This window comes from Pristis pectinata, chromosome 3, assembly GCF_009764475.1.
Source record: "Pristis pectinata isolate sPriPec2 chromosome 3, sPriPec2.1.pri, whole genome shotgun sequence".
Taxonomy (NCBI): domain Eukaryota; kingdom Metazoa; phylum Chordata; class Chondrichthyes; order Rhinopristiformes; family Pristidae; genus Pristis; species Pristis pectinata.
Genome location: NC_067407.1, coordinates 44,105,336 through 44,119,903, shown reverse-complemented (window position 1 = coordinate 44,119,903; position 14,568 = coordinate 44,105,336). Strand labels below are relative to the sequence as shown.

At 42.3% G+C, this 14,568-nt stretch overlaps 1 protein-coding gene across 2 annotated transcripts in view; it reads right to left on the bottom strand.

The window, feature by feature from the left end:
- Positions 1–8,363: 8,363 nt before the first annotated feature.
- Positions 8,364–14,568, bottom strand: part of pla2g4ab (phospholipase A2, group IVAb (cytosolic, calcium-dependent)) — a 114,571-nt gene continuing 108,366 nt past the window's right edge. For both annotated transcript variants that reach the window (XM_052012191.1, XM_052012192.1), the window contains one exon: positions 8,364–13,280. In XM_052012191.1, coding sequence (XP_051868151.1) covers positions 13,113–13,280 — 168 coding nt within the window. In that variant the 3' untranslated portion in view covers positions 8,364–13,112. The remainder of the gene's footprint in view (positions 13,281–14,568) is intronic.

Here is a 14,568-nt window from a genome sequence, read left to right as displayed (position 1 = left end):
TGTGATCTCATCCTCTGGAACAGCCTACCATGCAGGACCTTGTCAAAAGCCTTGCTAAAGTTTATGTCATCACTGTCTATTGCCCTGTCAATCCTTTTGGTCACCTCTTCAAAAAACCCAATCAAATTTGAGAGACAAGATTTCCTACTCACAAATCTCATCAGTCCCTGCCTTTCCAAATGCAGATAGATCCCATCTCTCAGAATTCCCTCCACTGATATCCCACCAACCTGTAAGTCTCTGGCTTGTCCTTGCAGCCCTTCTTGAATAAAGGCACAACATTACTCACCCTCCAGTTTTCTGGTACCTCACCCATGGCTAAGAAGGAAGCAAAGATCTGTCAGGGCACCAGTAATTTCTTACCTTGCTTTCCACAAGATCCAAGGATACACTTGGTCAGACCCAAGGGATTTATCCACCTTTGTATGCCTCAAAACCGCAAAGACTTCCTCTTCCGTAGAATATCACTGTTCTCTTCCCTGAATTCACCAGTTTCCATGACCTTCTCCACAGTAACTACAGATAAGAAATATTAATGACCTTTCTCCACACATAGATGACCACACTGATCCTTAATGGGACCTATTCTCTCCCTAGTTACCATTTTGCTCTTAAAATACTTATAGAATCTCTTAAGATTCCCCTTTACCTTATCTTCCAAAGCTATCTCATTTTTTTGCCCTCCTAATTTTCCTCTTAAGTGTACTCCTACATCACTTATACTCCTCAAGGACTTGCTTGATTCCAGCTGTCTATAGCTTACACAAGCCTTCTTATTTTTCTTGACCCGAGCCTCGATACCCATTGTGAACCAGTGCTCCCTAATCCTGCCAGCTGTACCCTTCGCTCTAACAGGAACATACTGGCCCTGAACTCTCGATCTCACTTTTAAAAGGCTCCCACTTGCCACATGTCCCTTTACCTGGGTATCAGGAAATGGCTAAGAGCACTGGATATAGCAAAGGCTTTGAGACCAGACAATATCACAGCTATAGTATTGAAGATATGCTCTCCAAAGCAGGCCACACCAGTACAGTTATAACACTGGCATCTACTTAATATTGTGAAAAATTGCCCAGGTATGCCCTGTTAACAAAAAGCAGGACAAATCCAATCTGGCTAATTACTGTCCAGTTAGCCTACTCTCAATCATCAACAAAGTGAAGGAAACTGGCATGGACGGTGCCTTCTCAAAAAAAGTCTAACAAACTCCTGTTGACATTCAATGGCTCTGACCTACTCTTGTAGCCACTGTGTTTATGTGGCTACAAGAGTAGGTCAGAGCCTGGGTTACCTCTGGTGAGTGACACCTCCTGAAATTCCAAGGCCTTTCCACCATCTTCAACCCACAATTGAGGATCATGATGGAACACTTTCCCAGATGAGTACAGTACCATCAATTCTCAAGAAGAGGAAAACTGTCTAGGCACCAAATCAACCATCCTGACATTAATTCCCTCCTCCAAGGATGCAATAAGTACAGATGTATACCATCTGCAAAATGCACTGCCCAGGTGATTTAAACAGCATCTTCCAAATCCTTGAGCTCTACCACAAGGGAAGCAGTTGGATCTGAACACCACCATCTGCAGCTTTCCCTAAGTTACACACCATCCTGATCTGGAAATATATCACCAGTCCTTCATCAGTGCTGGGTCTACATAGAACATAGTACAATACAGCACAGGACAGGCCCTTCGGCCCACGATGTGCCAACATTTTATCCTGCTCCAATATCTATCTAACCCTTCCCTCCCACATAGACCTCCATTTCTCTGTCATTCATGTGTCTATCCAAGAATCTCTTAAATGTCCCTAATGTATCTGCCCCCACAACCTCTGCTGGCAGTGCCTTCCACGCACCCACTACTCTGTGTAAAAAACGTACTTCTGACATCCCCCTTATACCTTCCTCCAATCACCTTAAAATTATGCCCCATTGTGTTAGCCATTTTCACCCTGGGAAAAAAGTCTCTGACTGTCCACTCAAGCTATGCCTCTTACCATCTTGTACACCTCTATCAAGTAACCTCTCATCCTCCTTCTCTCCAAAGAGAAAAGCCCTAGCTCACTCAACCCATGCTCATAAGACATGCTCTCCAATCCAGGCAGCAGCCTGGTAAATCTCCTCTGCACCTTCTCTAAGCTTCCATATCCTTCCTATTTTGAGGCAACCAGAACTGAACACAATACTCCAAGTGTGGTCTAACCAGAGTGCTATAGAGCTCCAACATTACCTCGCAGCTCTTGAACTCAGTATCCCGATTAATGAAGGCCAACACACCAAACGCCTTCTTAACAACCCTATCAACCTGCGCAGCAACCTTGAGGGATCTATGGATGTGGACCCCAGGATCCCTCTGTTCCTCCACACTGCTGAGAGACCTGCTATTAACCTTGTATTCTGCCTTCAAATTCGATCTCCCAAAGTGTATCACTTTACACTTTTCTGGGTTGAACTCCATCTGCCACTTCTCAGCCCAGGTCTGCATTCTATCAATATCCTGTTGCAATCTACAGCAACCTTCTGCACTATCCACAACACCATCAATCTTTGCATCATCAGCAAACTTACTAATCCACCCTTCCACATCCTCATCTAAGTCATTTAAATAAATCACCAAGAGCAGGGGTCCCAGAACAGATCCCTGCGGAACACCACTGGGCACCGACCTCCAGGCAGAATACGCTCCATCTACCACCATCCTCTGTCTTCTATGGGCGAGCCAATTCTGAATCCACACAGCCAAGTTTCCCTGGATCCCACGCCTCCTGACTTTCTGAATGAGCCTTCCATGAGGAACCTTATTAAACACCTTACTAAAATCCATGTACACCACATCTACTGCTCTACCTTTGTCTTTGTCACATCCTCAAAGAATTCAATCAGGCTCCTGAGGCACGACCTGCCCCTCACAAAGCCATGCTGACTGTCCCTAATCAGCCTATGCTTCTCTAAATGCCCATAAATCCTGTCTCTAAGAACCTTCTCCAATAATTTGCCCAACACTGAAGTGAGACTCACTGGTCTGTAATTCCCAGGGCTATCCCTACTCCCATTCTTAAACAAAGGAACAACATTTGCCACCCTCCAATCATCCGGCACTACTACTGTGGCCAGGGAGGACGCAAAGATCATCGCCAAAGGCACCGCAATCTCTTCCCTCGCTTCCCGTAATAACCTTGGATATATCCTGTCCGGCCCTGGTGACTTATCTATCCTAATGATGTTCAAAAGTTCCAGCACATCCTCTTTCCTGACGTTGACACGCCCCAGCACATCAGCCTGTTGTACGCCATCCTCACAATCGTCAATGTCTCTCTCACTGGTGAATACTGAAGCAAAGTATTCATTAAGGACCTCCCCTACCTCTTCCGACTCCAGGCATATGTTTCCTCTTTTATCCCTGATCGGACCTGTCCTCACTCTAGTCATCCTCCTATTCTTCACATACGTGTAGAACCCCTTGGGGTTTTCCTTGATCCTACTTGCCAAGGACTTCTCATGCTCCCTTCTAGCTCTCTTAAGTCCATTCTTAAGCTTCCTCCTGCTACCTTGTAACTCTCCAAAGCCCTGTCTGATCCATGCTTTCTAGACCTCAGGTAAGCGTCTTTCTTCCTCTTGACAAGATTTTCTACATCTCTTGTCAACCACAGTTCTTTCACTCTACCATCCTTACCCTGCCTCAATGGGACAAACCTATCCAGAACCCCATGGAAGTACTCCCTGAACAACCTCCACATTTCCACTGTGCACTTCCCCAAGAACATCAGTTCCCAATTTATGCTCCCAAGTTCCTGTCTAATAGCATTGTGATTCCCCCTCCCCCAGTTAAATACTTTCCCATATCACCTGCTCCCATCCCTCTCCAAGGCTATGGTAAAGGTCAAGGAGTTATGGTCACTATCTCCAAAATGCTGTCCCACCAAGAGATCTGAAACCTGATCAGGCTCATTGCCTAGTACCAGGTCCAGAATGGCCTCTCCTCTAGTCAGCCTGTCCACCTGCTGTGTCAGGAATCCTTCCTGGACACACCTAACAAACTCCACTCCATCTATCCCCTTTACACTAAGGAGGTGCCAATCAATATTAGGGAAGTTAAAATCACTCACGACAACAACCCTGTTATTTTTGCACCTATCCAAAATCTGTCTCCCAATCTGCTCCTCAGTATCTCTGCTGCTATTGGGGGGGGGGGGGGGTGGAATCTGTAGAATACTCCCAATAGAGTAATCGCTCCCTTCCTGTTTCTGACTTCCACCCACACTGACTCAGTAGATGATCCGTCCAGGACGTCCTCCCTTTCTACAGCTGTGACACTGTCCCTCATTAACAAAGCCAGTCCCCCACCTCTTTTACCTCTGTCCCTGTCCCTTTTGAAACATCTGAACCCCGGAATATCCAGCAGCCATTCCTGCCCTTGCGATAGCCAAGTCTCTGTAATGGCCACCACGTCATAGTTCCACATACTTACCCATGCTCGAAGTTCATCACCCTTGTTCCTAACACTTCTCACATTAAAGTAGACACACTTCAGCCTATCCAACTGACTGCAATTCTGCCCTTTCATATGCCTATCCTTCCTCACAGTCTTTCTACACTCTGCATCTACTTGTACACTAAATGCACCAACCTCTGACCTATCAGTCTGGTTTCCATCCCCCTGCCAAACTAGTTTAAACCCTCCCCAACAGCTCCAGCAAACCTGCCTGCAAGAATATTGTTCCCCCTCCAGTTCACGTGTAACCTGTCCCTTTTGTACAGGTCATTCCTTCCCCAGAAGAGATCCCAATGATCAACAAATCTGAAACCCTGCTCCCTGCACCAAATCCTTAGCCACACATTCATCTGCCAAATCATCCTATTCTTACCCTTGCTGGCTCATGGCATAGGCAGCAATCCAGAGATTACTACCCTTGAGGTCCTGCTTTTCAGCTTCCTACCTAGCTCCCTATATTCCCTCTTCAGGACCTCTTCTCTTTTCCTACCTATGTCATTGGTACCAATATGTACCATGACCTCTGGCTGTTCACCCTCCCCCTTCAGAATGCTGTGGACCTGATCTGAGACGTCCCTGACCACCCGGGAAGCAACATACCATCCAGGAGGCTCTTTCACATCCACAGAATCTCCTGTCTGCCCCCCCTTACTATTGAATCCCTTATCACTACTGCTCTCCTCTTCTCCCCCCCCCCCCTTCCCTTCTGCACCACACAACCAGGCACAGTGCCAGAGACCTGGTCACTATGGCTTTCCCTTGGAAGGTTCCCCCCCAACAGTATCCAAAGCAGTATACCTGTTATTGAGGGGAACAGCCACAGGGGTACTCTGCACTACCTGCCCATTTTCCATCCTTCTCCTGACAGTCACCCGGCTACCTGCCTCCTGCAGCTTAGGAGTGACTGCCTCCCTGTAGCTTCTATCTATGAACTCCTTGTTATCCCGTAGGAGCTGAAGGTCATCCAGCTGCAGCTGCAGTTCCCTAACACGGTCTGTAAGGAGCTGCAGCTGGATGCACCTCGTGCAGATGTAGTTATCAGGGAGACAGGAGGTCTCCCAGAACTCCCATATCTCACAAGCTGAACACACCACTGACTCTGGAGCCATTCTCACTACTTTGGCCTGGCATTAAAGGGAACACCAAAGCAAGAAAGAAAGGAACTTACCTTCACGTCTTCTCACTGAAGCCTCCTGAGCCAAAGCTTCAGTAGCCCACTCCCACAATGGCCACTCCACTCCACTTCCCTTTATTTGCTGCTGTTAATAAGTCAACCAACTGGTAACAATTTGCGAATGTGCCTCATTTAGACTCTTGGAGGTGAAACTCACAAGCACATGCACAGAGACTCACCTCTTTTCAAAGGTTACATTCTAGAACTTTCTGCCCAACAGGACTATGGGAGTACCTTTACATTATTTATTGCAGCAGATTAAGGTGGTTGCTCAACACCGCCTTCTCAAAGGCATAGGCAATAAATGCTGGCTTTGTCAGTGATGCCAGATCCTGAAAATCAAGTAAAATGTCTGGCAAAGCAAGTTCTTAAAGGATGAAAGTATACAGGCTGAACACATGATAATTCCTTTCATAGTCAATGACAACTTGCCCGGTAAGTGGTTAAGTACAGAGAAACCCTTACAATTCATGGTGATTTCACCAGAGTTCTGAATGGGAGCCTGAAGCACCATACAAGTGCAGCCCATTATGGCCTGAACTTTGCAAAAACCTGAAATCCATGTGTTTTGAGAAGCTACATCCTCAGTTCTGAAGGAAGTGTAGAGGAGGTATCTTCTTGTTGAATGTAGAGCATTAGTAATCTCCCAAATGCTACAGCCACCACAGTGGCTTGGATTGATCTTGCAGCTACGATGATAGTGACTGTGATCACTGTTGGCAGAGCAGTCAATGTGCATAAAGATGGTTGGAGATTGCCTACAAAATGTCATGCAACTTTGTTTATCCCATGACCCACACATTCCTCCCTCCGGTTTCCCTCCTCACCTCCTTCCCTTCATTCCATGGTCCACTGTCCTTTCCTGTCAGATTCCATCTTCTTCAGCCCTTTGTCACTTCCACCTATCACCACCCAGCTTCTTACATCATTCCCACTGTCCCCCTCCCCCACCCCCACCTACCTATCATTGGTATATTATTGTCACTTATACCGAGGTACAGTGAAAAACTTGTCTTGCATACCGTTTGTACAGATCAGTTCATTACACAGTGCAGATACATTGACTTAGTACAGAGTACGTTGAGGTAGTACAGGTAAAAACAATAACAGAGTCCAGAGTAAAGTGTCACAGCTACAGGGAAGTGCATTGCAGGTGGACAATAAGGTGTAAAGTCATAACAAGGTAGATTGTGAGGTCTTCATATAAGGGAACTGTTCAATAGTCTTATCATAGTGGGATAGAAGCTGTCCTTGAGCCTGGTGGCATGTGCTCTCAGGCTCCTGTATCTTCTGCCTGATGGGAGAGGGGAGAAGAGAGAATGTCCTGGGTGGGTAGGGTCTTTGATAATGCTGGCTGCTTCACCAAGGCAGCGAGAGGTATAGACAGTCTATGAAGGGGAGGCTGGTTTCCGTGACGAGCTGGGCTGTGTCCACAACTTTGCAGTTTCTTGCAGTCCTGGGCAGAGCAGTTACCATACCAAGGCGTGATGCATCCAAATAGGCTGCTTTCTATGGTGCATCGATAAAAATTGGTATCAAAGGGAAATGCCAAATTTCTTTGGCCTCCTGAAGAGGTAGAGGCGCTGGTGAGCTTTCTTGGCAGTGGCATCTACGTGGTTGGACTAGGACAGGCTATTGGACATCCCCCTCTCACCTGGATTTACATTCTCCCCTCTTTCTTTCTGGTCCTGATGAAGGGTCTTGACCTGAAACGTCAACTGTCCATTCCCCTCCATAGATGCTGCCTGACCCGCTGAGTTCCTCCAGCATTTTGTGTGTTGCTTTGTTTTGAGTTCCTTTGTCAATTGGGACCTATGGAGGTACTGCTCTGGAGATTGCGAGATAGAACATGTATCCTGGTAGACTCTGTGGGGATAGGATCTTCTCTGCATCCTCTCATGTGATCTCTGTCTTGATGCTTCTACTCAAAAACCACTACTGGCTGGATCCACCCATTTCAAGTGGAGCTCAACAGAAGTGCCTGTGGTGACAGAGTATTTTTCATCCTGTGTAAATAACTGCTAGAGAGGTCTGCAGCAATCTGCAGACATTTTCTGTTTCATTGGGAATGGTCTTGCTCCAGAGTGTGCAGTGTTCTAGAGATCCACTTGGCTTGTGATGCCATACAAGAATCATTGTTTGAACCAGCATTACCAAATTTATACTACCAAAGCTGAAAGAAGGTGCCATCTGCAGATTAATGTCATTGGAATGTGTGTGAACTTGCAGAAGCATGTATGCCAACCGCAAGTGTCCAGCTGAATGTCTGGAGAAGCTCAATTTATGACCTGTAAATGGTCATGATTTCTTTCTAGTCTGGGATAAACATTTTCAATCTAATTCCCAGGCAGGAATAACAAGTAGAACATATCTATGCAATGTAGTGGAGTTGAAAGCCCTGTAATTATTTTATCTTTGGATGTAGTGATAAATTTCTCACCCATATTTATCACATGGCAGGACAGAAGCCTCAGGGGAAAGACAGAAAATGATTATAACTGAAGTAATGCTTTAGACTCCACAGTCAGTGCTGAGTGGACAGGAACCTTAGCCAGAGGTTCCAAGTGACTAACAATAAACCTACAAAATTTTTGTGGAATTATTTTTAATTTTATGGTCAAATGACAATTCATGTATATAAAAATGATGCCAAGTCAAATAATAGAAGAGGTCATTAATTCAAAACAGAATCATAATTTAGTGACAACCACCACATGATTAATTTTTATTTATATAAGTTGTACATTTTCACATAATTTTGCTGGAATATTTTCTTTTAAGCTAAACGGAGCACAATTTGTCCAACTAGAAAAACTGCCTTAAACACGTTTAATAACTCACAGTAAGTAATGAGGAAGTCCATTATTTTATTTCTGTTGCCAACAGTAGTGACTAGGTCAACCCTTCCACACTGTCTATAATGGACCATGTTCTGAAATAGCTCTTCCCTCCCTCACCTTCCAGCTGGACAATGTGAAATATAACTCCAGCTTTTTTATTGAAAAATCAAAGGCCAGTGTGTCAAGAACACACCCTAGTTGAGAATAGACATATGAATTTTGTGTGTGTGTAGACTGCAGAAGGAAAGGAAGGCTGAACAATGAATCCTGGGGAAGAACGGGGAGAGGGGAGAGGATGTGATGAAAGTGCAAAGGGGTAGAAGATTGTATATGCAGAATACAGGAGAGGAAAATTCAGATGAAGAATTGTCATTGGGAGAAAAGAGAAAATTTAGAACAATACTTAATAGCAAGGCAAGTTTTAAATAAAGGCGAGGGTAGAGATGTGACCAATTATGAGTGCATACCAACTAATATAGTGTTTCAATAAACTACAACATGCAAATTATATCTTACGATCATTTGAAACTACCATAGAACTTGTTTCAAAATAGAAATTAAAATTAGCACATGGCATTAATTATTTAATTAAATAATTGTGCAGGAATGTTCTTTAAAAAAATTGTTAAATATAAAGAATTTCCATAGCAATACCACTTAGAATAAGTACAAGAAACTACTATCTAGGTATCGACTCTTGTTAAAACCTAATACATCATTTAACTAAAATAACTTTCCAGCCACATTAAGCACTGTGTTTGGAATTCTCAAATATTTTAGAATCTAATTGTGGAATAAAATTAAATAGGTTTAGCAATATATTTCATATCAATATATTTATATTCTCTGTTTCATCATCTCACCATTTCTTCTGAAGTTGCTGATAGATGCTGTGCTGATTAATAATGCTCTGACAGATTTTCTGCTTAAATACTGCCTTTTTTGTTACCTCAATCAATTCATCAACATCAGTGAAAGTTGGCATACTGCTTTAACTGGGTATAATATAGAACTGAGAATCACAATTTCATGCATTTTCTAAAACAATTTGCAAGTTAGTAATCAAGATTAAGTCATCTAGCCAAATTGTCCCTTCCCCAAATCAGGGAAACAGTTGACAATGGTAGCTAGGGCAATTACTATCATGCCTGAAGATATCCAGCTCTGGATACTGAATATGGCACTGCCATATGGTTCTGCAATTCCTGGGGATTATCTATACCTCACATAAATATCCGGCATTACTTTACTGTACAGAATGCTGGGTTGCAACCTCCAACAGGCATGTCTACATTCCTGATGATTGGTGGTATGTTCTGACTGGTAGTAAGGATGAAAATCTCCATTAACACAAAGGGGTAAAACTAAACATTTCCCTTTCATCAATAAACCAAATTAAATCAACAATTAATAACACATTATTGGGATACTTGTATACAAAACAGACTAATTTTACCATAACTTCTAAAAGATTTCTGTGTTATGATAATTCCATTCTGGAGAATATATTGTAGTCGATTACCCATTGAAGAATAAGTTGGAAATTCAAAGCCCTTCAAAACAGTGCATCATCCAATCCACATAAACTTCTATAATTGAAACTCAAGGAATTGTATCACGGAATCCAAAACTTATAAAATATCATTCTACTTCATGAAAGTTATTTAGCTTATTAAGTTTACTTGTAAAATAATGAAATGATTGAATGTACATATGTTATAGAATGACTTTTCCTGGTAAGCAACCCTCAAGACTTTTAAATGATTTGGATGAAATGTATTCTCCAGGGTGCATTTTCAATTCACTAGCATAGGACAAAGTGACTCTTCCTACATTGAGATAAGCATAGCGCAGCCACATCCAAGGATATGCAGAATTAAGAAATGGCTAAATTTCCAACGAACGTCCTAATATATTTTGCATAATAATGCCCCAAGAGGGTAGAAAATGTGCTGTGTCCATTTTGACATGCCCTTCATTTCCTTAGGTAGGCACGCGTAGGATATGTTTTAATGCAAATGCAAGAGTAACTCTCCAAAAGATTTCCTGGCATTTGCACCACAGTAATATGAGTCAATGATGGCATCAGGCTTTTGTTGGTGACAGGGAGATGGTGGAATATAAATATTTTAATAACATCAGATATTTTCTAGAGATATCCAATTATTTCCACTTCCTTGCTCTTTCTTCTCTGGTGTTGTGTATCCCCAAATGTTTATCCATTTTGTGTTTGAAGCTCCCTGTCAAATCTGATTCCACCATGCTTTCAGTCTGTGCATTCTAAACTGTACTCTCCATGTAAAATACACTTCTTTGTGTCACATCTGCTTCATTTCCCAATCATGTTAGATCTGTGCCTCTGGTTGTTGACCCTTCTGCCATCAAAAACTATTTCTGCTTCTTCCCTCTATCAACACAGATTACAACTTTGAACACCTCCATCAAATCTTTAGCAACAAACGATCTGCTGGAGAAACAGACTGCTGGAGTTCCTCCAGCACATTGTTTGTTGTTCTAGATTCTTCTTGCAGCCTCTTGCATCTCCATCAAATCTTTTCTTCTTTTGCCCCAAGATGATCAGCCACATCTCCACTCTCCTAACAGAAAGGGAAGTCTCTGATCCCTAGTATCATTCAAGTAGATCTTTCTATCTCCTCCCTAAGTCCTTGATACCTTGACAACTTTCCAAGGGAGCTGCCCAGAACTGAACACTATGTTTCAACTGCTACCTAATCAGTGCTTTATTAAGGTTATGCATGTCTGCACTCGATGCTTTCATTTAGGTCAAGGATGCCAAATAGCTTTAAAAAAAACCTTCACCAATTGTTTAAGTATCCACTAAGGGGTAGTCATAAAGTATTGCCTCAAAAAAATATTTTGTGGGGACAGGACAAACTGCTGGCTTGTTCTTGCTGATTTTTCCGCCACCCCACCATGGATCTTCTACAATATATCCACTTTTAAACAGACTCGTGCCAGCTAATTACTGACACACCTTCTGATGAAATGTAGCAAAGTGGCAAGTTGGGTTATCCAAAAATCACCAAATCATTGTTGAATATATGGGGAGATGAGATTTCATCAAGGAACACAGCAAAAAATATTGCAGTTCTGACCTTAGAGCAACCACTGCAATAACTAGCTATTTAGTTATATGGATAGAAATTTGGTTAAAAAAACTGTTTCCTTCTAAGGTTTGGTGGTCACAGCTTTGAGCCCCAAGACCACGTACTGCTGTTGAGGCATGCTGAATCTCAGTCTCAGTGGGCTACAATGGATGAAATCCCAGGCCAAAGCAAGTTGTGGAAAGAAAGGAACACTACTTCAGACTTGACCCATTAGGAATAATGTTTCCTGACTGCTGACAGTCTGAGGAAGAAAAATAAATGCAGGGAAATGGTATTAAATAAATAGACTCACATTTTGCTGCATCTGCAAACGGTTAGAAAGTTGGATGTTTGCAACATGTTGCTGAATATGAAATATTAAGTACAATTTCCAATCCTTTGACTGAAAAATTAATCGTCAGTTTACAATAGAAGATCTCCATGACAAAGGGGATTACATGCAAATTCTAAAAGGAAATCTAAGATATAGCTCTTTGCCAAGACTGGACAACTTGGTTCAACCGTGTAAAATGGAACATCGAGACCAAACCATGGAACACTCCCAACATTGTAAAGGAAGAAAGAATATGAAATATACTGGCTCCATGTTGATCCAGGTAGATACTGCTTGGATGTTAAAGGGGACCATTGCCACTTAAAAGAGAGAATCAAGAACATAGAGGTCAATTTCAGTGTTTCAATATCACCTCATATGAACAATGGGCAGAGTTCAAATATTGGACCTCTCCAGGCTGCATGTCTTCGTGATAACAGGATTCATAGATCATCACCCGTATTTCTCAGCAAATATTGAGCTATTCTCAGCTTGAACTCAGCTAATGTGCTTACAAGGTGCAACATATGGAGAATGCTGCATATGGGTCATGAAAGACCAGGTGTGAAGTAGGTTATTGCACTGGATGAGTTAAAAACAGGATGGAGAAGAATTTTCACTACTCAGACCTTTGGGATAGGGATCCCATTTAGAAGGTTAAACTTTAAATTCAATTGCTGCATAGCGTAGAGTAAGGGACAGGAATTAACCTACAAGCTTTTACTTCATTGAATCCCTGATCTCAGATACCTTATTGTTAGAAGCTATCAAGTAGGCCAGGAAGTGGGCAAAACCAACAAAACAGTCAACACCTTGTTGTATTCATCACATTTTCTTCTTTGATCAATTCAGATCAGTATTGCTGGAAATCCTGGGATTCAAAGAAATAGATGAAAAGAAGTAACTTCTAATTATTACAGTAAGAATCTTCAGTCTTTGAGGTGGCTCATCATTCTGTGGCCACACATCAATAACATAGCTTTCTTTTAAAACAATGCCTCTTTGTTTTGTTTTTATTTTGCTTTGCCTAATGCAGCCTGAGGGTTACAAAAGGTCCTAAGTGCAGTTCAAGCCACAACATGGTCAGCGTCCAGAAGATGAGATTTGACAACAGGTGTCTGTCCTCTCCTGCCTTAATGCTGTAGATAACCAAAGCTTCTACTTCTGTTGTTCTTCTGTAGCATGCCGCTTCCGCCTGGACTGGAGCCCATCAAAACTAAGTGACTTTTTCAGTCTTCTGTACTCCACATCGCTGAGGGACACAGAGCAGCGAGATGGGTTCTGTTGCCTGTACTTGATACTCTCAATTATGGCATCTTTAATCAGCTGTTCAAAGAAAAGGAAAAGCTGTTTAGTCTGTTAACACTTGACAGACGGGGCAAGAATGATTGGCTATTGAAGTTCAAGTTGGCAAAGCCATAAGTCCAGCTCTTTGGTTTCTTTGATTGGATAGTAAAATGGATATGTTGCAATGTATTAAGGGTGCAGGTCAATATTCTTTTAATACAGCATACTCAAGAATTCAATGTAAGTGGAGAAACAATGGATAACTTTTAATTAGGAACTAAAGGACAGAAAGGTGTTCCAAAGTTCCTCACAGAGCAGTAAATAAACATGGACACCAACCAGGTTGCTGAATATTAGGTTGAGTGAACTTATGACCCAAAAAACAAAACAAAAACAGTTGATGAGAAAACATGCAAATGGGATTTTGAAAGGAGGGAATAACAAGATAAAGCCAAGAGGTTTTAAGCAGAGAAATTCAGAGAGAAAGAAAATGGATAACAAGGAGTTAACTAGTTTTTATGGAGCCATGGCATAGAAGAGACCTTTGAGATACACAGCAGCAAGGCGAAGAAGGCACTTAAACTTGAGGAGAAAGATCCTGAAGTTGATGCATAGGATTAGTGAGGGGTAAGGAAGTGTGGAAGGCAATGGAACAATGCAAGGATTCGGATGGTTTAAGAGAGGTTTAAACAGGTAAGAACACAAGGAGCTGCAACTGGCATGAGTTGCAATTTGTCAAGAATTGGAACCAGCAGGAAGAAACAGAAAGGCATTTGAAAGTCAAGCTTTGATTCATTGTGACACACCAAGAGTCTAAGTGGTGATAAGAGAGCAAAGAGCACTTCTAAAGAGATGAAAAGGTGGGATTTGGGTGACAAAATGAATCTGGAAAAGAAAGAGGCTGAGATTGTCCAGCAAAGGATTTAAGCTGAGGTGACATTCAGGGAAATTAGTGAAGCCAAGGAGAAAAGCAAAGTGGATCTCTGAAATCTAAGGAGGATGAGGAGCAATAAAGTTCGCTATCATCTGGATTTAGGCAAAGAAAGCCGAAGCCCAAGGCAATAGTCAGTTGTATCATTCAATTCAGACTTAGCATTCGTGGACTTTATTCAATGGCTTACTGGGTTAACAGTCTCACACCTGAAGCAGTCCTCTGCTGGAGATCATCCAATTCAGCAGCCATGCTGGTATTATCCAGATCAAGGCTGCTCTACATGCCAGGATAGAAAAGCAAAAACAATTTCTTCGACCAATATATACAAAAGAATATTTAAAGCACATTGCAATTCTTTTCTTCATGCAATTTCAGTTTTCCAGTTCTTCAGGT